The following is a 24,396-nucleotide window of genomic DNA, read 5'->3' on the forward strand; positions in this document are numbered from 1 at the left end:
ACAGTAGCAAAATTACAGTTATGAAGTAGCAATGAAAATAATTTTATGGTTGGGGGTCACCACAACATGAGGAACTGTATTAAAGGATCGCGGCATTAGGAAGGTTGAGAACCAAGAGTCTTACCTCTCCTGCAACTCTGGGACAGAAATTCGTGTGTCCAAGTCTTATAGAAGAACATAAAACCAGAAGAAGGGTGACTAAAATATAAAGAACTTAAGATCTGAGTGCTAGGGAAGCCAATCCTGATAAATTCAGGATACAATTAATGTAAACTATAATGGGATCCTTGTCCTAGAAGAGACAGTGTACTAGAAATATTCAACACTAGAAATCTAAACAGCTTCATTCCTTACCACAACCACACAAACGCTCTACCCCACATCTCCCAATATCACAACCTATACAATCATCTGCAGAGACCAGAGAGGCCCCAACTATCATCCACTCAGGTGAGTTATGCCCTTGGTCCTTGTTATCTCATTCGATTAAGATATAATGCCTGCTCTTTCACCTAAGTAGTTTTTTATTGTTTAAAATATTACAAATAGTAGTACATATGTCTCCTTTTCCCCTCATTGACCTCCCCCCGCCTCCCTCTCTCCCCGGCACATGCCCTCACCCCTTAGTGTTTCTGTCCATGAGTTATGCTTATATGCATGCATACAAGTCCTTTGGTTGATCTTTCACCCCGCCCCCCCTTCCCTCTGAGGTTGGATGGTCTGTTCAATGCTTCTCTCTCTGGATCTATTTTTGTTCAAAGTTTATGATGTTCTTTATATACCACATATGAGTCAGATCATATGATATTTATCTTTCTCTGACTAGCTTATTTCACTTAGCACAATGCTCTCCAGTTACATCCATGCTGTTGCAAATGGTAAGAATTCTTTCTTTTTTTATAGCAGCGTAGTATTCCATTGTGTAGATGTACCAGTTTTCTAATCCACTCATCTGCTGAAGGGCATTTAGGCTGTTTCCAAATCTTAGCTATTATAAATTGTGCTGCTATGAACACAGGGGTGCATATATCCTTTCTGGTTGGTGTTTCTGATTTCTTGGGATATATTCCTAGAAGTGGGATCACTGGATCAAATGGGAGTTCCATTTTTAGTTTTTGAGGAAACTCCATACTGTTCTCCACAGTGGCTGCATCAGTCTGCATTCCCACCAGCAGTGCACAAGGGTTGTTTTTTCTACACATCCTCACCAGCACTTGTCGTTTGTTGATTTGTTGATGATAGCCATTCTGACAGGTGTGAGGTGGTACCTCATTGTCATTTTGATTTGCATCTCTCAGATGATTAGTGACTTTGAGCATGTTTTCATATGTTTCCTGATAAGTATTTTACAATAACCACAAACTTAACTCCTATTTTCTGTAGAAAAAGGACATAAGGAAAGGAGAAAAGAAAAGGACATAATGAAAAGAAAAGAAAAGAAAAGAAAAGAAAAGAAAAGAAAAGAAAAGAAAAGAAAAGAAAAGAAAAGAAAAGAAAAGGAAAGGAAAGGGGAGGAAAGGAAAGGAAAGGAAAGAAAAGAAAGGAAAAGGAAAAGGAAAGGAAAGGAAAGGAAAGGAAAGGAAAGGAAAGGAAAGAAGGAACCAAAGAAAGGAAAGAGGAACCATTTTCTACCAATGAATACCAGGACCTCTGTTTTCCCCACAGCAGCCACTGACACAAGTTCCTTCCTCCTTGAACCTGTTCCTTTAGTTTGATAAAAGCATAATGACAAAATGACCTATTACTCCAGAAATGTCAATTACATTTATCTCGATGAAATCCAAAGGTTATTACTGCCCTTACAAACTCAAATAATTGTAAACAGAATTTGCCCCTGAACTAAGAATATTTAAAGCCAAAAGTAGAACAATTGTCTACACTCTTTTGAAATAAAGATTTTCCTAGGAAAAATGTAAATGAAAATTAATAAACTACTTTTCTCTCTTTCCCAAATGCAATACTGCCAATAATATTTAGATTGTAAACTCTATGAGAGGAGGGACCATGTGTCTGTATTCTTTACTGCTGGGAGATTCCAAGATGGTGTAGAATTAAATGGAAGCTACACTGACCTTCTCCCAGGACCAAACTGGAATTACAAGTAAAATATAGAAAAATCATCCTGAAAAACCAACTGAAGACTAGCTAGAGAGAAGCCTTGTATTCTTTACTACTCTATCTTCTCCCCCAGAAACACAGCCTAGCATAGTGCCTGACTTACAGGAGTTCAATACATATATATTTCAGGAATGGCTGAATATTAATAACCACAGCAGAAAATGTGTCAACCTCATTGTAAGCACTGAGAATACTTAGATATAAACATAAGAGGGAAACACAGTATTTACCCTGAAGACAACACAATCTGGTCTGAGATCCTCTCAGATCACACTAGCTAAACAGAATTGAACTTGGTCAACCCTTAACAGAAAGTCCCTGAGGAAACTGTAGATAGTCCAACTCAATATTTCACATGCAAGGATAGTACAGAAAAGAAGAGGCTAAATAAATTCCTCCCGTGTAAACTACAGGAGAGTTACTAATTTTTGTGCATTAGATGAATATCACAGGGTAACTAACTACTAGGTCTCCTTACATCTTTGGTTTTCTTTAAATGTACTTCACTTTACTGCCCTAAAATGAGGCATTTAAGGGTTACTTATGACAAGGTTACCAAGATCAATTTGAGAGGTAGGAGTACCTGAGAGCTATAGAAAATGAGTTTATGGAAAATGCTTTGAGGTGAAAGGGACTGAGACAGAGTTTTAATGCAACAGTAGAAACAATACTTCAGAAGTCTAGCAAGATGGTGGTTACTTGGTACAATCTCTCACACCCAGAACGCTCTAAATAAAAAATAAAAAAACCTTTGGCCTACTATGGTTATATCACTAAGAGGAACAATAAAATGAAAATGGAAAGCTTCCACCTACCAAACGATCTGCAGAAAACATGAAGTCCCCTCTACTTGCTGTCCTAAAAAAAAAAGTAGTGCAAGTTTTAGTCTAGATTAGAGCTTTAAGGTAAAATATTACTCATTACATTTAATAACACTGATATTATGACCTATTACATAATAAAAGCTTAAAAGTTTACATGTACAGACATTATTAAGGCAAGATATGTTTCACTAGGATACAGGAGGGTAAATGGAGTGATTTGATAAGTACTATTGAGAATACTTATTTGATATCAACATTAGCGTTAGGAATTGGAAAGATTATGTAGTCGCCCTCTGAGCTGCCTAAATATGTTATTCAATCAGATGAACAAGATGGCAGCAAACCCACACAAGAGAAAAACTTTGTAGTAAGAAAATCAGGTTCTCCCCTTCCATCCACCTTGCCATATTACCAAGATAAATAACCTATCTACTTTATCTCTAATCCTTTTTGGAGTGAGAATGGTACAAATAAATCCTATAATTTTGCCATTGCTTTCAAGAATGCATAATTGAATTTCTAAGATCTCTTTCTCTAATTATTGATAATTTGTTCCTTTTGCCTATTTTCAATCAAATAGTTTGTTCCCTAGAGCTTTCTGACATTTTCCTGTACATTTTTTTCTGGTCAATCCTTTCATATCCTGAGGTATCCAAGTAATGATAATCCCATATTGCACCTACCCACAAGCTGTTAACCAGTCAAAAACGGGAATGTTAAAAGACAATTTCTTCCTGTACATAAAAATCAAGTATTATTCTTCCTTCTCTCATACAAGTTAAATGACTCAACTGAACAGACTGAGTTGCACTTTATGTATTTAAAAATCTCCTTCTGCCTATACATAGCATACCTAAAACATTCCCTAACACAGCATCAAAATGGCATATGCAAACATATATCATCTCAATATACCATTAATCATGACTTTTTTTCAAATGCATATGCCATTAATGGTATACTGAGGTAATATATGTTTGCATATGCAATTTTTTCCTGCATTCACTTTTCTGACATGAAAAATTAATGAAATATTCCTGATACAATTTGCATTAGGTTTATTAGAATAAGAGTTCTATCATATTATGGATACTAATGAAACAGCAAATCATAACAGACTAGACATATTAGAATACAGCTGTTAGTTAAAATGATTAAATTAGTCCTTCTCAAGAGTCATAGTTGCACTGGAATGTAGTCATGTCTTGGAGTATGCAGGCCTGACTGTAAAGAAAGTTTAAGAAAGTATTCTCTGCTTAAGATGACAGAAGAATATAGCCTGGTAAGCATGAAATATATAGCCTTGTTCTTTTCTTTCTGTTCTTAAGATAATGTAACTGACTCACAATCAAACCCAAGATGTTTTACATAACTCTCTTTCTGTTCAACTACAGTCATAGTTAACTAGACCAGGGCAGGTTCCCACTAGGAGCTGAATAAATCAGATTGCTGAAGTTTGCATAGAAATTGACCAATCAACACAGCCCATGACCCTGAACCCCTTACTCATGACTTTTGCCCTTAAAAGCCCCAAATGATAAGTCATTTGGAAGATCTGGTGTTAAGTAATACAGCTTTCCATTTTTCTTGCTTAGCATTCTGAAAAAAAAAAAATGACTGTACTTTTACCACTGCAAAACTGGGTATTCGGTGTTTGGCTCTGCTGTGTGCCAAGAGGGATGAACTCTTGTCCTGTTGAGTTACTTTAATTCTCTAAAATATGGACCATAACTAAGCAATAGCAAGAATATAGTTCTATATTCTTTATATATAAACTAGAAGCCCCATGCACGAAATTCATGCGGGGGGCGGGGGAGGGGAGGGTGTCCCTCAGCCCAACATGCACCCTCTTGCACCCTCTTGAAATCTGGGACACCTCCGGGGATGTCTGACTGCCAGCAGTTGGACATCCCTCTCACAATCCAGGACTGCTGGCTCCTAACTGCTGGCCTGCCTGCCTGCCTGATGCCCCTAATGCTCACCTGCCTGCCTGACCACCCCTAACTGCCTCTACCTGCCTGCCTGATCACCCCTAACCACTTGCCTGCCTTCCTGATCACCCCTAACTGCTCGCCTGCCTGCCTGATTGCCCCTAACTGCTCGCCTGCCTGCCTGATCAGCCCTAACTGCTCGCCTGCCTGCCTGATCACTCCTAACCACTCACCTGCCTGCCTGATCAGCCCTAACCGCTCACCTGCCAAACTGATCAGCCCTAACTGCTCACCTGCCAAACTGATCACCCCTAATCACCCGCCTGTCTGCCTGATCGCCCCTAACCACCTTGGCCTCTGCCCCCACCGCTGTGGCTTCATCATCTGGAAGGTTGTTTGGCTGTCCAGTCTAATTAGCATATTATGCTTTTATTATTATAGATATTCCCTAAACTCAGGAAACCCTATTCACACATACCTACTACATACAGAGAGAGCCCACTTAAAAAAGGTTTTATGTTATGTATTGTGATTTTCAAATGAAACCATACCAATAGCACCTTTCATTTCTGTTCTTAATCTTCACAACATGCTTACCAAGAAAGAAAAAGTCAGTGTACTAAAAATGAAATACTGAAGCCTACTGTCCTGTTTGCTAGACCTGTACAACGTTGTTTTTGTCTAGGCAGCCAGAACACAGTTGTTCAATAGGGAAGGAAAGTCTGATTGATCTTAAAGAAATATCCAGTAGCATAACTTGGGAACACATCTGAAATGTGTTTTTATAATTTCTGTACAGTTACACATAAATTTATTACACAGAAAAGTTATATTAGGTTAAGTGATCAAAGTTGACCAAATCTGTTAACTTTACTTTGGAATCAGACATTCTAACACCGTTCACACTTTCCCCCAAAAGACAAGCCTCAGCTGATAACTTTCACATAGTAATTACCTTCTCTACATTCCTAAAAATGAACTATGAACTAATATGAACTGTCATCTCTTTATAGGTATTTGACTTCCAATTAAAGCATTCATTGCTCCAAATAATCTACTACATAATTACTAGCCTATCTCCTGCTGTTTTAGACAGACTTCATTCAAATCCATACTGTTTACTTTAAATCAATTTAGAAATTAAAGTACAGCCAGAATACAATAAGTTGGTTGCATTTTTTTTTTACAAAAAAAAATAGTGGTTTTCAATTCCACATCTAAATCCTTAACACTGCTTAACACTCATTTCATAAAGCAAATGTTTACTTGTTAGATCAATCAAGTTACACATTTTCTCCGAGCCCCTAAGTAAGACTCAACACTGGACTAAAGTATTTGCTAATAAAGGTGTTTTACTGTAAACTAGACCCTAATTTTTATTAATCCCAGGCAATTTGCTACAAATCATAGCTCTGTTCACTTTTGTCTTAAAACTATTTTCTTATATCTCTCATATTAGAAACAAAGCTTTGAGAGACATTTTAACCAACCACTATATAATAAAAACCCCAAATAAAAATTAAGGTAAAACTATTACAAAGCAACAAACATACTAACACACATTTCTGGAATATTCTAAAATATATCCAGGTAACCAAATAGCAAACATTTAAATAGTATATCCAGACACTGGTAATGCAGAGCATGGAAATCTAATTAATGTTTACCAGAGCATCTTTTAAATTGTACAAATGCCAAATAAGTTTAACAATGCAGACCTAACCATATCTAAGAATATACTTTTCTTGGCATTCCTTCCAAACAAATATGTCACACATCTGTAGCAACAAAATGCAGCCATTTAAAAATAAATGATCTTCACAATGAAATAATAAAAGAATGAGAATCACACTGGAAGTTAAATCATCATTTTAATGTGGACTTGGTAAACCTAAGTTTGTACACGTCTAGCAAACAGGGTAATAGGCTTCAGCATTTTTTGTAGTTCATTGACTTTTTCCCTACCTAAGATTATAAAGGACTTCAAAATTCCCAGAGAGGCTTCAGCACTATTTAAAAACATGTACATCTTATATAAAACCCAAACTAATATGAAAAACCTCGAATCTCACTGACCTTGCTTTCAAATAGTTAATAGTTATTTACTTATCATCCATAAGATATATAAATATGATAGAGGAATGTTTTCATAATATTAAAAATTTAAGATTTCAAGTAAAAAATCCTTTCCCATCTTTTTTACTAGGCCTCATTGCTGCTGCTGCTGCTGGTAGAGGTATCTCCTAGTTGGTAGAAGAAACTGTTGACCTTAAACAAATACACAGCCAGATATTTTTCCAGAAAAATGGGTTTATTTGAGAACAATAAAGAATTGTAATTCAGGACAAGTGGTCTAAGAAAAGTGGGGAGGCTTAACTGCTTTCAAACTTTTCCTACTGTCTGGTTTCTTCATCCATGAACTTGGAAAAAGCTTCTTTGTCCCCATCTCCAACCCACCCCCACATACTGCACCCCCACCCTAGCATCTTTCTTTACTAATTCCTACTTTCACCTTAGGTCTCGCTTACACATCACTTTTTCGAAGTGATGACTTCTCCAAGCCCCTCCACTCCTGCACCCTCCTGGGCTGTGTGCTCTGCACCATACTATCTTTAGGGGAATAAAATTGGGGTGGAGTAAGTGGATGCTACACGGACACACCCCCAAGACAAAACTGGAATGACAACTAAAATACAGAAAAACTTCCTGAATAATCAACAGAAGACTTGCTGAAGAGAAACCTGATAACCGAGGACCGAAAGTGGAGACTGTATAGAGACTGACAGGAGGGGCAGAGGTGCAAAAGGCCTGGTCAGGCTCCCAGAGACAACATCTGAAGTTCCAGAGAGATATCTCAGCTGTGGGAAATTGCCACTGAGAACTCTGGGGTCTAATCCCCAAACTGGGCCCAGAGCAGAAAGCACCAGAACTGAGAAGGGTACCCAAACTTGTGCTCTGGCAGAGGGAGGGCAGAGTGGACTGGAGCTGCATGAGCAGAAGCCAGGATTGGGGGCTCTGGGGTTAGAGCTCATAAGTCAGACACTCTGGTTTCCTATGTTGAGTCATTCCCTCATGCTGCAGAGGTCATATTTGCTATATAGGCCGCCTTGCCTGGGGGGGGAAGACAGTTGACCCACCCTATTAGAAAACACCTTACCCCATGGTGCAGAGTTAATGACACCCATTAAAAGACTGAGAATAACAATTAACCTCCAGGCAGAAGCAATTACCACACTCTGTTGAAAAAAACAAAAACCCTTGCCACACCTGTGGATGATTGCCTGGGGGCAATTCAAGATGGAATCCTATCAGTCTATATAGACAGAGGCAGTCTCTGGAACTTAGAGTCATTGCTTGATCAAATTAGTCTGAAATAGAGCTTGACACTGCCATGTGTAGGAGATTGAGAAGCTTGAGTAGTGTAGGGGGTCTACCTAATAGACAGTCACAAACCCAGACAGGCAGCCAAAATGAGGAGAAAAAGAAACAACACCCAAATGAAATAAGAGAAATCTCAAGAAGAACAGATAAATGAAATGGAGATAAGAAATTTATCTGATACAGAGTTCAGAATAATGATAGTAAAGATGCTCAACAGCATAAGAAAAGATATAGTGACTATGAAAACAAATAAAGAATGACATAGCACAAATAAAGAACACACTGGAAGTAATACACAGCGGAGGGGAAGCTGAGGATAGAATCAGTTAATTAGAAGACAGGGTAGAAAAAAAATAACTCAATCAGAGAACCAAAAAGGAAAAGTCATTTAAAAAACAAGAGGACAGCTTAAGGGAGCTGTGAGACAATGTGAAACGTAACAATATTCAAATAGCAAATGTGCCAAAAGAGGGAGAAAGTGAGTAAGGGATAGAGAATGTGTTTGAAAAAATGATGGCAGAAAATTTCCTTAACCTAGTAAAGGAAAAAGTCACACAACCTCAGGAGGAACAGAGAACCCCAAGCAAGAAGAACCCAAACAGGCCTACCCATGATTAAAATGACAAAAATTAAAGACAAAGAGAGAATCCTAATGGGAGCAAGACAAAAGCAAACTGTTACCTACAAAGCAGCTCTCATAAGGCTGACACCTGATTTTTCATTAGAAACTCTACAGGCCAGAGACAGATCTTGGGTGGTTTACAACACAGAGGAACAGTGTATCGCAGGGAAACTCAACACTCTCCTGAATACCTGGCAGGTCTAAGGTGAGCCTCACTGAAGAATAGAAGAACCGAAAGACCTTCATTACTGCAATATTTTTTTCTTTTTTCACCTTTTAACTACGAAACCAATTTTTTTTTCTTTTTTTTTTTCTTTTCTTTTCTTTTTTTTTTTCTTTCTTCTTTTTTCCATCACCTGATTTTACCCTTTTAATTACTACCTTCTTATTTTTAACCAGTATTATTACTGCTACCATTTTACCATTTTTTTTAAGTGCCATTTTATTTTCTCTTTATTTTATTTTGGGATTAGTGTTCTCCATTCTATTTTCATCGTTATATTATTGATTGTTTCTAGTTTGCATTCATCTCCATGGAACTGTTGCTGGAATTTGTTGGGATTAATGGCTGTTCTATAGGAGTATTCTCCTCATATGAAATAAGTCTCCTCCCCTCTTCCACTTCATTCTCTCTTTTCGCTCTTTTTTTTTTCTTTTCTCGCTTTTATTTTCCCCCCTCCTTTTTCCCAATTTCATTTTTGCACTCCTTTTTTTGGTCCCTACTTTTCTTTTTTCTCTTTTATCTTTTTCTCTTCCTTCTTCCTTATCCCCTAATTCTCTTAATTCAGGTGGTCACCTTTATTTGGGGTTATTAATATCGTGAATATATTGTGTATAGTGCCTGGTACGTGGTGCCTTGTTGTGTTGTATTTTGTGCCTTTAAATCAACGCAGCAGATCCAAGCAACAGCAACCTCCTGAGCACCAACACCCTCTGCTGAGGAACAGCAGCTGTACGTGAAACCTCGCCCCACCAGCCAGAAGAGCCACCACAGCTGTGAACAGCACCCACCAGAGGAGCTGCTGCCAACTGAAGAGCAGCTGCTACCACAACTGCCCGAAGAGCAACCACAGACCAAGGAGTCACTACCACCAAGGGAGCACCACTGAACGACTCAAAGTCTAGATATATCAGTGAGATCAAACATGGGTAGACAAAGAAACCCCCAAAGGAAAGAGAAGGAGGACTCTCCAGAAAAGCAGCTAAGTAATACAGAGGCATGCAACATGACAGAAAAAGAATTCAGAATAAGGGTCCTAGAGTGCATAAACCGGATGGAGGAAAAAATCGACAACCTCTGCAAGAAGCTAGAAGAAACAGATGAAAAAATCAACAACTTAAGTAAGACCCAAAAAGAAATGAAGAGTGATATAGCTGCAATGAAAAACTCCATTGAAAGTATCAACAGTAGACTAGGAGAAGCGGAGGACCGAATTAGTGAATTAGAAGACAAGGAAGAAAAACACACCCAAACTGAACTGCAATTGGAGAAAAAAATTAAAAGACAGGAGAAGAGCCTAAGGGAGCTTTGGGACAATATGAAACGAAACAACATACGAATAATAGGGGTACCAGAACAACAGAAGGATGAACAAGGATTAGAAAACCTATTAGAAGAAATAATATCAGAAAACTTCCCTGAGGTGGGGAAGAAAAAAGTCACACAAGCCCAGAGAGTCCCAAACAAGGTGAACCCGAAAAGACCCACACCAAGACACATCATAATTACCATGGCAAACGTTCAGGACAAAGAGAGAATCTTACAGGCTGCAAGAGAGAGACAGAAAGTTACATACAAGGGATCTCCCATTAGATTGTCAAATCAGAAAAGAATGGACAGAAATTTACAAAGTGATGCAAAGCAAAGGACTGAATCCAAGAATACTGTATCCAGCAAGGCTATCATTCAAACTTGAAGGGGAAATAAGAAGCTTCACAGACAAAAAAAGGCTAAGGGAGTTTATCACCACCACAGCAGCAATGCAAGGAATGCTAAAGGGACTGGTATAAAAATAAGAAATAAAAAGCTCAGAAAGAAAACAGCCACACAAAAACAGAAATGGCTACAAACAAGTACCTTTCAATAATAACTTTAAACGTAAACGGACTAAATGCTCCAAACAAAAGACATCAAGTGGCTGAATGGATAAAAAAACATGACCCATACATCTGCTGTCTACAAGAAACCCACCTCATTAGAAGGGACTCACACAGACTGAAAGTGAAAGGATGCAAAAATATCTTTCAGGCAAATGGAAAGGAAAAGAAAGCTGGGTTAGCAATACTTATATCGGACAAAATAGACCTCAAAGTGAAGGCCATAACAAGAGATAAGGAAGGCCACTTCATAATACTAAAGGGATCAATACAACAAGAAGATATAACTCTGGTAAACATATATGCACCCAATGCAGGAGGACCCAAATTCATAAAAAAAACTCCTGGAAGATATCAAAGGAGAGATCGACAACAATACAATCATAGTAGGGGACTTTAATACACCACTGACAACACTGGATAAGCCCTCTAGACAAACAATCAGCAAAGATACAGCAATCCTAAATGACTCACTAGATCAGATGGACTTAATAGACATCTTCAGAACACTTCACTCCAAAGCCAGGGAATATACATTCTACTCAAATGCTCATAAGACATATTCAAAAATAGACCATATATTGGGTCACAAGCCAAGTATCCACAAATGCAAGAAGATTGAAATCATAAAAAGGGTCTTCGCAGACCATGATGGCATAATATTAGAAATAAACTACAATAAAAACAACCCAAAATACTCAAAACACCTGGAAGCTGAATAGCATGCTATTAAATATTGATTTCGTTACCAATGAAATCAAAGAAGAAATTCGAAACATCCTGGAAACTAATGACAATGAAAACACAACAATCCAAAACCTATGGGACACAATAAAAGCAGTCCTGAGAGGGAAGTTTATAGCTCTACAGGCCTATCTCAAAAAACAAGAAAAAAATGGTAGCAAATAAGCTAACTCAACAACTCAAAGAATTAGAAAGAGAGCAACAAGAAAACCCCTGAGAGAGCAGAAGGAAGGAGATAATAAAGATTAGAGCAGAAATAAATGACATAGAGACCAAAAAAACAATACAGAAAATCAATGAAACCAAGAGCTGGTTCTTTGAAAGGATAAACAAGATTGACAAACCTCTAGCCAGACTCACCAAGAAGCAAATACAGAGGACCCAAATCAACAAAATCAGAAACGATAGAGGCGAAATAACAACAGATCCCACAGAAATACAAATGATTGTTAAAAAATACTATGGACAGCTCTACTCCAACAAACTAGACAACCTGGAGGAAATGGACAAATTCCTAGAAAAATAAAACATTCCAAAAATCAACCAGGAAGAATCTAAAAATCTCAACAGGCCAATAACTATGGAAGAAATTGAAGCAGTCATCAAAAAGCTTCCATCAAACAAAAGCCCAGGACCAGATGGCTTCACAGGGGACTTTTACCAAACATTCAAGAAAGAACTAAAACCTATCCTCCTCAGACTATTCCAAAAAATTCAAGACGAAGGAACACTTCCAAGCTCATTCTATGAAGCCAGCATCACCCTAATACCAAAACCAGGTAAAGACAACACAATGAAAGAGAATTACAGGCCAATATCCCTCATGAACATAGATGCCAAAATCCTCAACAAAATCTTAGCAAATCGGATCCAGCAGTACAATAGAAAGATCATACACCATAACCAAGTAGGATTTATCCAAGGGATGCAAGGATGGTACAATATCCGCAAATCAATAAACGTGAAACATCACATAAACAAATTGAAAGGAAAAAACCACATGGTCATATCAATTGATGCAGAAAAAGCATTTGACAAAATTCAACACCCATTTTTGATAAAAGCTCTCAGCAAGGTGGGAGTAGAAGGATCATACCTCAACATAATAAAAGCCATGTATGACAGGCCCACAGCCAACATCATACTCAATGGACAAAAACTAAAACCATTTCCCCTTAGAACAGGAACAAGACAGGGATGCCCCCTCTCACCACTCCTGTTCAACATAGTACTGGAAGTGTTAGCCATTGCAATTCGGCAAGAAGAAGAAATAAAAGGCATCCAAATTGGAAAAGAGGAAGTAAAACTGTCCTTATTTGCAGACGACATGATATTATACATACAAAACCCTAGAGATTCCATCAAAAAGCTACTAGACTTAATACATGAATTTGGCAATGTAGCAGGATACAAAATTAACCCCAAGAAATCTGAGGCATTTCTATACACCAATAGTGAACTTTCAGAAAGAGAGATTATAAAAATAATCCCGTTTACCATCCCACCAAAAAAATTAAGCTACCTAGGAATAAACTTAACTAAAGAGGTAAAAGACCTCTACTCAGAAAACTACAGGACGTTGAAAAAAGATATAGAGGAAGACATAAACAGATGGAAGAACATACCGTGCTCATGGATTGGTAGAATCAACATCATTAAAATGTCCATACTACCCAAAGCAATCTATAAATTCAACGCACTTCCCATTAAAATACCAACGGCATACTTCAGGGATCTAGAACGAACTCTCCAAAAATTCATCTGGAATAAAAAAAAGACCCCAAATAGCTACAGCAATCCTGAAAAAGACCAAAGTAGGTGGGATCTCAATACCAGATATCAAGTTGTATTACAAAGCCACTGTTCTCAAAACTGCCTGGTACTGGCACAAGACTAGGCATATAGATCAATGGAATAGAATAGAGAGCCCAGAAATCGGCCCGAACCAATATGCTCAATTAATATTTGACAAAGGAGGCAAGAACATACAATGGAGCCAAGACAGTCTCTTCAATAAATGGTGTTGGGAAAATTGGACAGATATATGCAAGAAAATGAAACTAGACCACCAACTTACACCATACACAAAAATAAACTCAAAATGGATAAAGGACTTAAATGTACAACAGGAAAACATAAAATGTCAGACATATGCCGAAGCAATTTCTTCACTGATACAGCTCCTAGGGCACTTGAAACTAAAGAGAAAATGAACAAATGGGACTACATCAAAATAAAAAGCTTTTTCACAGCAAAAGAAACCATCAACAAAACAACGAGAAAACCCACTGTGTGGGAAAACACATTTGCCAATGTCATATCTTATAAGGGCCTAATCTCCAAAATTTATAGGGAACTCATACAACTCAACAAAAGGAAGATAAACAATCCAATCAAAAAATGGGCAAAGGACCTAAATAGACACCTTTCAAAAGAGGACATTCAGAAAGCAAAGAGACATATGAAAACATGCTCAAAGTCACTAATCATCCGAGAGATGCAAATCAACACAACAATGAGGTACCATCTCACACCTGTCAGACTGGCTATCATCAACAAATCAACAAACGACAAGTGCTGGAGAGGATGTGGAGAAAAAGGAACACTTGTGCACTGCTGGTGGGAATGCAGACTGGTGCAGCCACTATGGAAGACAGTATGGAGTTTCCTTAAAAAACTGAAAATGGAACTCCCATTTGACCCTGTGATCCCACTTCTAGGAATATATCCCAAGAAACCAGAAACACCAATCCGAAAGGATATATGCACCCCTATGTTCATAGCAGCACAATTCACCATAGCTAAGATCTGGAAACAGCCTAAGTGCCCATCTGTAGATGAATGGATTAGAAAACTGTGGTACATCTACACGATGGAATACTATGCTGCTCTAAAAAGGAAGGAACTCTTACCATTTGCAACGTCATGGATGGAACTGGAGAGCATTATGCTAAGTGAAATAAGCCAGTCGATGAAGGAAAATACCACATGATCTCACTCATTCATGGATAATAGAGACCATTATAAACTTTTGAACAATAATAGATACAGAGGCAGAGCTGCCTCAAACAGATTGTCAAACTGCAGCGGGAAGGCCGGGGAGGGTTGGGGGGCAGGAGGTAGGGGGGTAAGAGATCAACTAAAGGACTTGTATGCATGCATGTAAGCATAACCAGTGGACATAAGACATTGGGGGATAGGGGAGGCTAGGGGACTGTCTAGGGCGGGGGATAAAATGGACACATATGTAATACCCTTTGTAATACTTTAAGCAATAAATTAAAAAAAAAAAAAGAAACTCTATAGGCCAGAAAGAAATGGCATGATGTACTCAAGGAAATGGAAAGGAAGGATCTGAAACCAAGATCACTATATCCAGCAAGGCTATCATTCAAAATAGATGGTCAAATAAAGAGTTTTGCAGACAAAAAATAAATAAATAAATAAATAAATAAATAAATAAATAAATAAAAGGAAAAAAGCTAAAGAAGTAAATCACCACCAAACCAGCTTTACAAGAAAGGCTAAAGGGACTGCTGTAATGAAAAGAAGAAACAGAGAAACCTATGCATAGAGAATCGAAATGGCAATAAATAAGGACTGATCAATAATAACCTTAAATGTAAAAGGATTAAATGCTCCAGTCAAGGAGAAACCAAGATGGCGGCATAGGTAAACACCGGAGTTTTCTGCCTTGAACAACCACTTCAAAAATACAACTAAAAGACAGAACGGACATCATCCAGAACCACAGGAAGGCTGGATGTGTGGAAGTTCTACAACTAGGAGGAAAGAGAAAAGCATACCGAGACTCAGAGGAGGCGCAGTGCTGAAGGAAAATACAAAGCTGTCTCTCCATGGGGCAGCTGTCTCTCCATGGGGCTTGCAGCGATTACTGGGACACTGAGAAGCAGAGCCTCTGAGGGCAAGACTGAGAGCAGCCATAATTGCTAACCCTGCCCTGTTGATCCCGTGGGACCCACCCCGCCCAAGCCCTGCAGGGAGACTTTTGCTGGATAGCCTCAGGAAAAGGCTAGATTAGCACCACCCTAGAGATCCAGGAGCCAGGAAGCCCAGAGGTCAGAGTGGGAACATCCAGTTTGCAGCTCCGTGGAACTATAAAAGACACTCAGGGGGCAAACTCAGTGAGCACCAAAGCCCCATCGAAGCAAGTCTAGCCCCAGAGGGGTGTCTCCAGCACAGAAGTTCTCCCACCGTAGATACAGCTGATTGTCACAGCCAATTGGCCTGGAGGTCAATTCCTCACAGTGATAACAACAACAATCAAGGCTTAATTACAGCAAGACTGTGCACAAAGCCCACAAGGGGGTGCACCAAGAGTGTCTACCTCAGGTAATTGGGACACTTAGCACAGAAAGGCACTCTATCGACACAGCGAAGCATAAAAAATGCCGAGACAAAGAAACAGGGCACAAACGACAGAATTGGAGGAAAGCAAACTGCTGGATATAGAGTTCAAAACCACACTTTTAAGGTCCTTAAAGAACTGTCAAGAAGCCGCCGATAAATGTAATAAGGGCCTCGAAAACACTGGTGAGACCACCGATAAATGTAGTGAGATCTTCAAGAAGACTGGTGAGACTGCCGCTAAATGTAGTGAGATCCTCAAGAAGACTGGTGAAACCCTCGATGTTGTGGTAAAGAACCAACTAGAAATTAAGCATACACTGACTGAAATAAAGAATATTATACAGAGAAACCAAGATGGCAGCATAGGTTAACGCCGGAGATTGCTGCCTCGAACAACCACTTCAAAAAACAACTAAAAGACGGAACGGACATCATCCAGAACCACAGGAAGGCTGGCTGAGTGGATATTCTACAACTAGGAGGAAAGAGAATATCATACCCAGACTCAGAGGAGGCACAGTGCTAAAGTGAAATACTAAGGTGCGGAGTGCACACAGAGCGGGCTGGAGGCGGAGGGCACGGTTGTTGTTTTCAATCGGGAGGGAGTTTCAGACTCTGAGCTCCAGATCTGGGCGAGTCTCTAGGGACCCAGACTCAAACGGGAGAAGCGGGACTGTCTGGCTTCGGTCAGAACTCGAAAGCAGCTTTCTCTCCGAGGTTTGCAGCGGTTGCTGGGACTCTGTGAGGCAGAGACCCTAGGAATGGAACTGAGAGCAGCCATAACTGCTTGCTCCGACCCACCCTGTAGATCCCCAGGGACCCGCCCTGCCCAAGCCCTGCTCAGAGCCATTTGCTGGATAGCCTCAGGCAAAGGCTAGATTAGCACCGCCCTAGAGATCCAGCACAGAAGCTCTCCCACTGCAGACACAGCGGACTCTCATAGCCAGTTATTCTGGAGGTCAAATCACTCCCGGTATTGCCGACAACAATCAAGGCTTAACTACAACAAGACTGTGCACAAAGACCACTAAGGGGTGCACCAAGAAAGCATAAAAAATGCGGAGACAAAGAAACAGGACAAAACTGTCAATGGAGGATATTGAGTTCAGAACCACAATTTAAGGTCTCTTAAGAACTGTCTAGAAGTCGTCGATAAATGTAGTGAGATCCTCAAGAGATCTAATGAGACCCTCGATGTTATGATAAAGAACCAACTAGAAATTAAGCATAAACGGACTGAAATAACGAATATTAAACAGACTCCCAACAGCAGACCAGAGGAGCGCAAGAATCAAGGCAAAGATTTGAAATGCGAAGAAGCAAAAAAACCCAACCAGAAAAGCAAAATGAAAAAAGAATCCGAAAATACGAAGATAGTGTAAGGAGCCTCTGGGACAGCTTCAAGCGTACCAACATCAGAATTATAGGGGTGCCAGCTGACGAGAGAGAGCAAGATATTGAAAACCTATTTGAAGAAATAATGACAGAAAACTTCCCCCACCTGGTGAAAGAAATAGACTTATAGGTCCAGGAAGCGCAGAGAACCCCAAACAAAAGGAACCCAATGAGGACCACACCAAGACACATCATAATTAAAATGCCAAGAGCAAAAGACAAAGAGAGAATCTTAAAAGCAGCAAGAGAAAGAAACTCAGTTACCTACAAGGGAATACCCATACGACTGTCAGCTGATTTCTCAACAGAAACCTTGCAGGCCAGAAGGAAGTGGCAAGAAATATTCAAAGTGATGAATACCAAGAACCTACAACCAAGATTACTTTATCCAGCAAAGCTATCATTCAGAATTGAAGGTCAGATAAAGAGCTTCACAGATAAGGAAAAGCTAAAGGAGTTCATCACCATCAAACTAGTATTATATGAAATGCTCAAAGGTATCCTTTAAGAAGAGGAAGAAGAAGAAGAAGGTAAAGATACAAATTATGAACAACAAACATGCATCTATCAGCAAGTGAATCTAAGAATCAAGTGAATAAATAATCTGGTGATCATAATAGAATCAGGGACATAGAAAGGGAATGGACTGACTATTCTTGGGGGGAAAAGGAGTGTGGGAGATGCAGGAAGAGACTGGACAAATATCGTGCACCTATGGATGAGGACAGTGGGTGGGGAGTGAGGGTGGAGGGTGGGGCAGGAACTGGGAGGAGGTGAGTTATGGGGGGAAAAAAGAGGAATAAATGTAATAATCTGAACAATAAAGATTTAATTTAAAAAAAAAAGAATATTATACAGACTCCCAACAACAGACCAGAGGATCGCAAGAATCAAGTCAAAGATTTGAAATACAAAGAAGCAAAAAACACCCAACAAGAAAAGCAAAATGAAAAAATAATCCAAAAATATGAAGATAGTGTAAGGAGCCTCTGGTACAGCGTCAAGCGTACCAACATCCGAATTATAGCGGTGCCAGAAGAAGAGAAAGAGCAAGATATTGAAAACCTATCTGAAGAAATAATGACAGAAAACTTTCCCTACCTGGTGAAAGAAATAGACTTACAAGTCCAGGAAGCGCAGAGAACCCCAAACAAAAGGAATCCAAAGAGGACCACACCAAGACATATCATAATTAAAATGCCAAGAGCAAAAGACAAAGAGAGAATCCTAAAAGCAGCAAGAAAAAGAAAATCAGTTACCTACAAGGGAGTACCCATAAGACTGTCAGCTGATTTCTCATCAGAAACTTTGCAGGCCAGAAGGGAGTGGCAAGAAATATTCAAAGTGATGAATGCCAAGAACCTACAACCAAGACTACTTTATCCAGCAAAGCTATCATTCAGAAGTGAAGGCCAGATAAAGAGCTTCACAGATAAGAAAAAGCTAAAGGAGGGAGAACCAAGATGGCGGCATAGGTTAACGCCGGAGTTTGCTGCTTTGAACAACTACTTCAAAAGTGAAACCAAAAAACGGAAGGGACATCACCCAGAACCACAGGAACGCTGGCTGAGTGGAAGTTCTACAACTAGGAGGAAAGACAAACGCATACGGACACTCAGAGGAGGCGCAGTGCTGAAGTCAAATTCTGAGGTGCGGAGTGCGCGGAGCGGGCTGGCGGCGGAGGGCGCGGTTGGCGTTTTCAATCGGGAGGGAGTCGCAGACTCTGAGCTCCAGATCCGGGCGAGTCTTTAGGGACCCAGACTCAAACGGGAGCAGCGGGACTGTCTGGCTTCGGTCAGAGCGAGTGCAGCTTTCTCTCCGAGGTTTGCAGCCATTGCTGGGACTCAGAGAGGCAGAGCCCCTGGGGACAGGACTGAGAGCCGCCATAACTGCTCTCTCTGGCCCACCCTATTGATCCTGTGCGACCAGCCCCGCCCAAGCTCTGCACAGAGGCATTTGCTGGATAGCCTCAGGCAAAGGCTAGATTAGCACCTCCCTAGAGGACAGAAGTTCTCTCACTGCAGACACAGCTGATTCTCATAGCCACTTGGCCTGGAGGTCAAACCCTCCCTGGTATCAGCTACAACAATCAAGGTTTAACTATAAGACTGCGCACAAAGACCACTAGGGGGTGCACCAAGGAAGCATAACAAAATGCGGAGACAAAGAAACAGGACAAAATTGTCAATGGAGGATATTGAGTTCAGAACAACACTTTTAAGGTCTCTCAAGAACTGTTTAGAAGCCGCCAACAAACTTAATGAGATCTACAAGAAAACTAATGAGACCCTCGATCTTATATTGGGGAACCAACTAGAAATTAAGCATACACGGACTGAAATAACGAATATTACACAGACTCCCGACAGCACACCAGAGGAGCGCAAGAATCAAGTCAATGATTTGAAATGCGAGGAAGTAAAAAACACCCAACCGGAAAAGCAAAATGAAAAAAGAATCCAAAAATGCGAGGATAGTGTAAGGAGCCTTTGGGACAGCTTCAAGCGTACCAACATCAGAATTACAGGGGTGCCAGAAGATGAGAGAGCAAGATATTGAAAACCTATTTGAAGAAATAATGACAGAAAACTTCCCCCACCTGGTGAAAAAAATGGACTTACAGGTCCAAGAAGCGCAGAGAACCCCAAACAAAAGGAATCCAAAGAGGACCACACCAAGACACATCATAATTAAAATGCCAAGAGCAAAAGATAAAGAGAGAATCTTAAGAACAGCAAGAGAAAGAAACTCAGTTACCTACAAGGGAATACCCATACGACTGTCAGCTGATTTCTCAACAGAAACTTTGCAGGCCAGAAGGAAGTGGCAAGAAATATTCAAAGTGATGAATACCAAGAACCTACAACCAAGATTACTTTATCCAGCAAAGCTATCATTCAGAATTGAAGGTCAGATAAAGAGCTTCACAGATAAGGAAAAGCTAAAGGAGTTCATCACCACCAAACCAGGATTATATGAAATGCTGAAAGGCATCCTTTAAGAAGAGGAAGAGGAAGAAAAAGGTAAAGATACAAATTATGAACAACAAATATGCATCTATCAACAAGTGAATCTAAGAATCAAGTGAATAAATAATCTGATGAACAGAATGAACTGGTGATTATAATAGAATCAGGGACATAGAAAGGGAATGGACTGACTATTCTTGGGGCGAAAAGGGGTGTGGGAGATGCGGGAAGAGACTGGACAAAAATCGTGCACCTATGGATGAGGACAGTGGGTGGGGAGTGAGGGCGGAGGGTGGGGCGGGAACTGGGAGGAGGGGAGTTATGGGGGGGAAAAAAGAGGAACAAATGTAATAATCTGAACAATAAAGATTTAATTAAAAAAAAAAAGAACAAGCTAAAGGAGTTCATCACCACCAAACCAGTATTATATGAAATACTGAAAGGTATCCTTTAAGAAGAGGAAGAAGAAGAAAAAGGTAAAGATCCAAATTATGAACAACAAATACACATCTATCAACAAGTGAATCTAAAAATCAAGTGAATAAATAATCTGATGAACAGCATGAACTGGTGATTGTAATAGAATCAGGGACATAGAAAGGGAATGGACTGACTATTCTTGGGGGGGGGGGAAGGGTGTGGGGGTGAGGGAAGAGATTGGACAATAATCGTGCACCTATGGATGAGGACAGTGGGTGGGGAGTGAGGGCGGAGGGTGGGTGGGAACTGGGTGGAGGGGAATTATGGTGGGAAAAAAGAATAACTAATGTAATAATCTGAACAATAAAGATTTAATTAAAAATAAATAAATAAATGCTCCAGTCAAAAGGGATAAGATAGCTGAATGGATACAAAAACATGACCCAATGAAATGCTGTCTAAATGAGACCAAACTGAGAACAAAAGACACACAAAGAATTAGAATGAAGAGATGGAAAATTTTTTTCCATACAAATGGAAAAGAAAAAAAAGCTGGAGTAGCAATAATCATATCCGAAAAAATAGAATTCAAAATGAAGGCCATGAAAAAAGACATCAAAGGTCACTACATAATACTAAAGGGATCAATCCAAAAACAGGATATAATCATGGAAAACATATATGCACCCAATATAGGATCACCTAAATTTATATATATATACATATATATATATATATATATATATATATATATATATACATATATATATATATATAAACTTCTAGAGGACTTAAGGGAGAGATTGAAAACAATACTGTCATGGTACAGGACTTTAACACCCTGCTAATAACTTCACTGGATAGATCTTCCAGACAAACCTTAACAAGGAAACAGTGACTCTAAAGGACACACTGTATCAGATTAATTTAATGGACATTTATGGAACATTTCACCCCAAAGCTGCAGAATATATATTCTTCTCAAGTGCACAAGGATCATTCATGAAGACAGGTCACATGTTAGGACACAAAACAAGTCTCTACAAATTCAAGAAGATTGAAATCATATCAAGCACCTTCTCAGATCATGGTGGAATGAAATTACAAATCAACTACAGTAAAAACACCCAAAAACATTCAAACACATAGAGGCCAAGTAATATATTATTAAACAATGAATGAGTTACCAATGAGACCAAGAAAGAAATCAAAAACTTCCTGGAAACAAACGAAAATGAACACACAACCCAAATCTCTGGGACACAGCAAAAGCATTCCTGAGAGAAAAGGTCATAGTTCTATAGACCTACTTCAAAAACAAGAAAAATAAACTAACACTACAACTTCAAGAACTAGAAGGAAAACAACAAGAAAAGTCCAGATTAAGTAGAAGGACGGAAATAATAAAGAGTAAAGCAGAAATAAATGACAGAGACTAAGAAAACAATACAAAAAATCAGTGAAATCAAGAGCTGGTTCTTTGAAAGGATACACAAAATTGATGAAACGTTAGCCAGACTCATCAAGAAATGAAGAGATATAAGCAAGATGGCGGCTGGCAGGATGGAGGTGAGGGAGAGGATGTGAGTGAGGGGGTGAAAGGAGAGTGTGTCAATGTGTATGGTGTGTGTGTGAGTGAGTAAGGGACAATTAAATCCTACAGGAATAGCAGGGGCTGACAGACCAGACTCTTCTGGACAGGGAGTACCTAACCCCGCTGTGGACACACCCTGGGCTGCGGGGCATGGAGCCCACACCATCTAGAAGGGGAGAGTGGCCTCTTCTAGGAATTCATTAACACCACCACTCAGACAGGCCTTGGACATTGCCTGTGACCCTGTAGCCACTCCACCCAAAATCCTGCTGCCCCACCCGCAGATCTGCAGACCCTAGGACCTCCACCGCCAAGGGCGCATGGCTCCCACAGCAGTAAGTGCGACTTCCCCCCTCCCCAGCGGCAGATCTCTGTTATACCCCAGTAATATATTTACAGTGCACAGGCTTCCTGAGCCCACTGCTCCACAGGCAGCTCTTGGGTTCCACTGTGAGCCCCTGCTGAGTGTGCTCTTTTTTAAAATTTTATTGATTTTTTTACAGAGAGGAAGGGAGAGGAAGAGTTAGAAACATCGACGAGAGAGAAACATCGATCAGCTGACTCGTGCACACCCACTACTGGGGATGTGCCTGCAACCAAGGTACATGCCCTTGACCAGAATTGAACCTGGGACCCTTCAGTCCACAGGCCAATGCTCTGTCCACTGATCCAAACCAGTTAGGGCTGGGTGTGCTCTTATACAAACAGGCGCACACTGCCCTGGCAGTAGAAATTCTGAATTCTCTCTTCCTGAATACATGCCCACAGACATCTCAGTTGTGCGACTTCAGCAACAGGGCCCCTCACAGTGTGTCAGTGTGCCATGCTGGCAAATGCACCGCCACAGCCATGGTTTTCCAGAGTGCAGGCCTCCTGAGCCCATTGCTCCACAGGTCGCATTTAGGTGCCGCTGTGAGGCCCCACTGGGCATGCTCTTATAGAAACAGGGACGCACTGCACTGCAGTAGAAATTCTGAACTCCCTCTTCCTGGATACCAGCCCACATACATATACTACGGGCCCTTCAGAGTGCGTCAGTGGGCCGTGCTGGCAAACGTATTATGGGTGCCCCTGTGCGCCACCACTGGACACACTTGTATACAACCAGGGATGCAGCAACAAAAACTGAGTCTTCCCACCCAACAGCGGCAGCACTCTGGACACCACAGTCACACTTTTCCAGCATGCAGGCCTCCTGAGCTCCACCATCCCGACAGATGGCTCCAGGGTGCCTCTGTGAGCCCCCGCTGAGCACATGCAATTTCAACCAAGGGCGCAAAACAGCAAAACTGGGAAAACTCCCTCCTTGGCTGCTGAATTCTGTACACTGCAGTTGCAACTTTCCAGCATGCAGGCCTACTGAGCCCACTGCCCCTATAGGCAGCTCCAGGGTGCCTCCTGGAGCCACGGCAAGGCGTGCTCATATCCAAACAAGGGCGCACAGACCCGGCAGTAGAAATTTGGACTTCCCCCTTCCCGGTTACCTAGCCACAGACACTCCGGGCACATGGTTTCAGCACGCAGGCTCCCTGAGGCCACCGCCCAAGCAGGCAACTCCCGGGTGCCTCTTAAGCAGCCACTAGGCACACTTGTATCCAACTAAGAGCTCAAGGCCCCGGCCACAGAAACTAAGACTTCCTCCTCCTCAGCTGCCAACCTCCATTCACTGCAGTTGCACCAATCCAGCATGCAAGTCCCCTGAACCTGCTCCCCCGGCAGGTGGCCCCTGGGTGCTTCTCTGAGCCGCTGCAGGGCACAACCAGGGCAGCTGACATCCAGTCCCCGCAGTAGCGCCTCTCCAGCACAGGGGCCCCTGATCCTGCTGCCCCAGCAGACGGCTCCTGGGCACCTCTGTAAGCAGCCACTTGGCGTCAAACTCCAAGTAAGGGCACACATCCCCCAAAGCAGAAACTGGGAATTCTCCCTCCAC

General features: G+C 40.7%; 1 protein-coding gene across 2 annotated transcripts in view; it reads right to left on the minus strand.

Moving 5' to 3' along the window:
- UPRT (uracil phosphoribosyltransferase homolog) overlaps nt 1-24,396 on the minus strand; it is a 78,442-nt gene that overhangs the window by 14,505 nt on the left and 39,541 nt on the right. For both annotated transcript variants that reach the window (XM_081080820.1, XM_081080821.1), the window contains exon 2: nt 2,934-2,976. In XM_081080820.1, coding sequence (XP_080936946.1) covers nt 2,934-2,976 — 43 coding nt within the window. The remainder of the gene's footprint in view (nt 1-2,933; nt 2,977-24,396) is intronic.

The sequence above is a fragment of the Myotis nattereri genome (assembly GCF_964212035.1).
Source record: "Myotis nattereri genome assembly, chromosome: X".
NCBI lineage: Eukaryota > Metazoa > Chordata > Mammalia > Chiroptera > Vespertilionidae > Myotis > Myotis nattereri.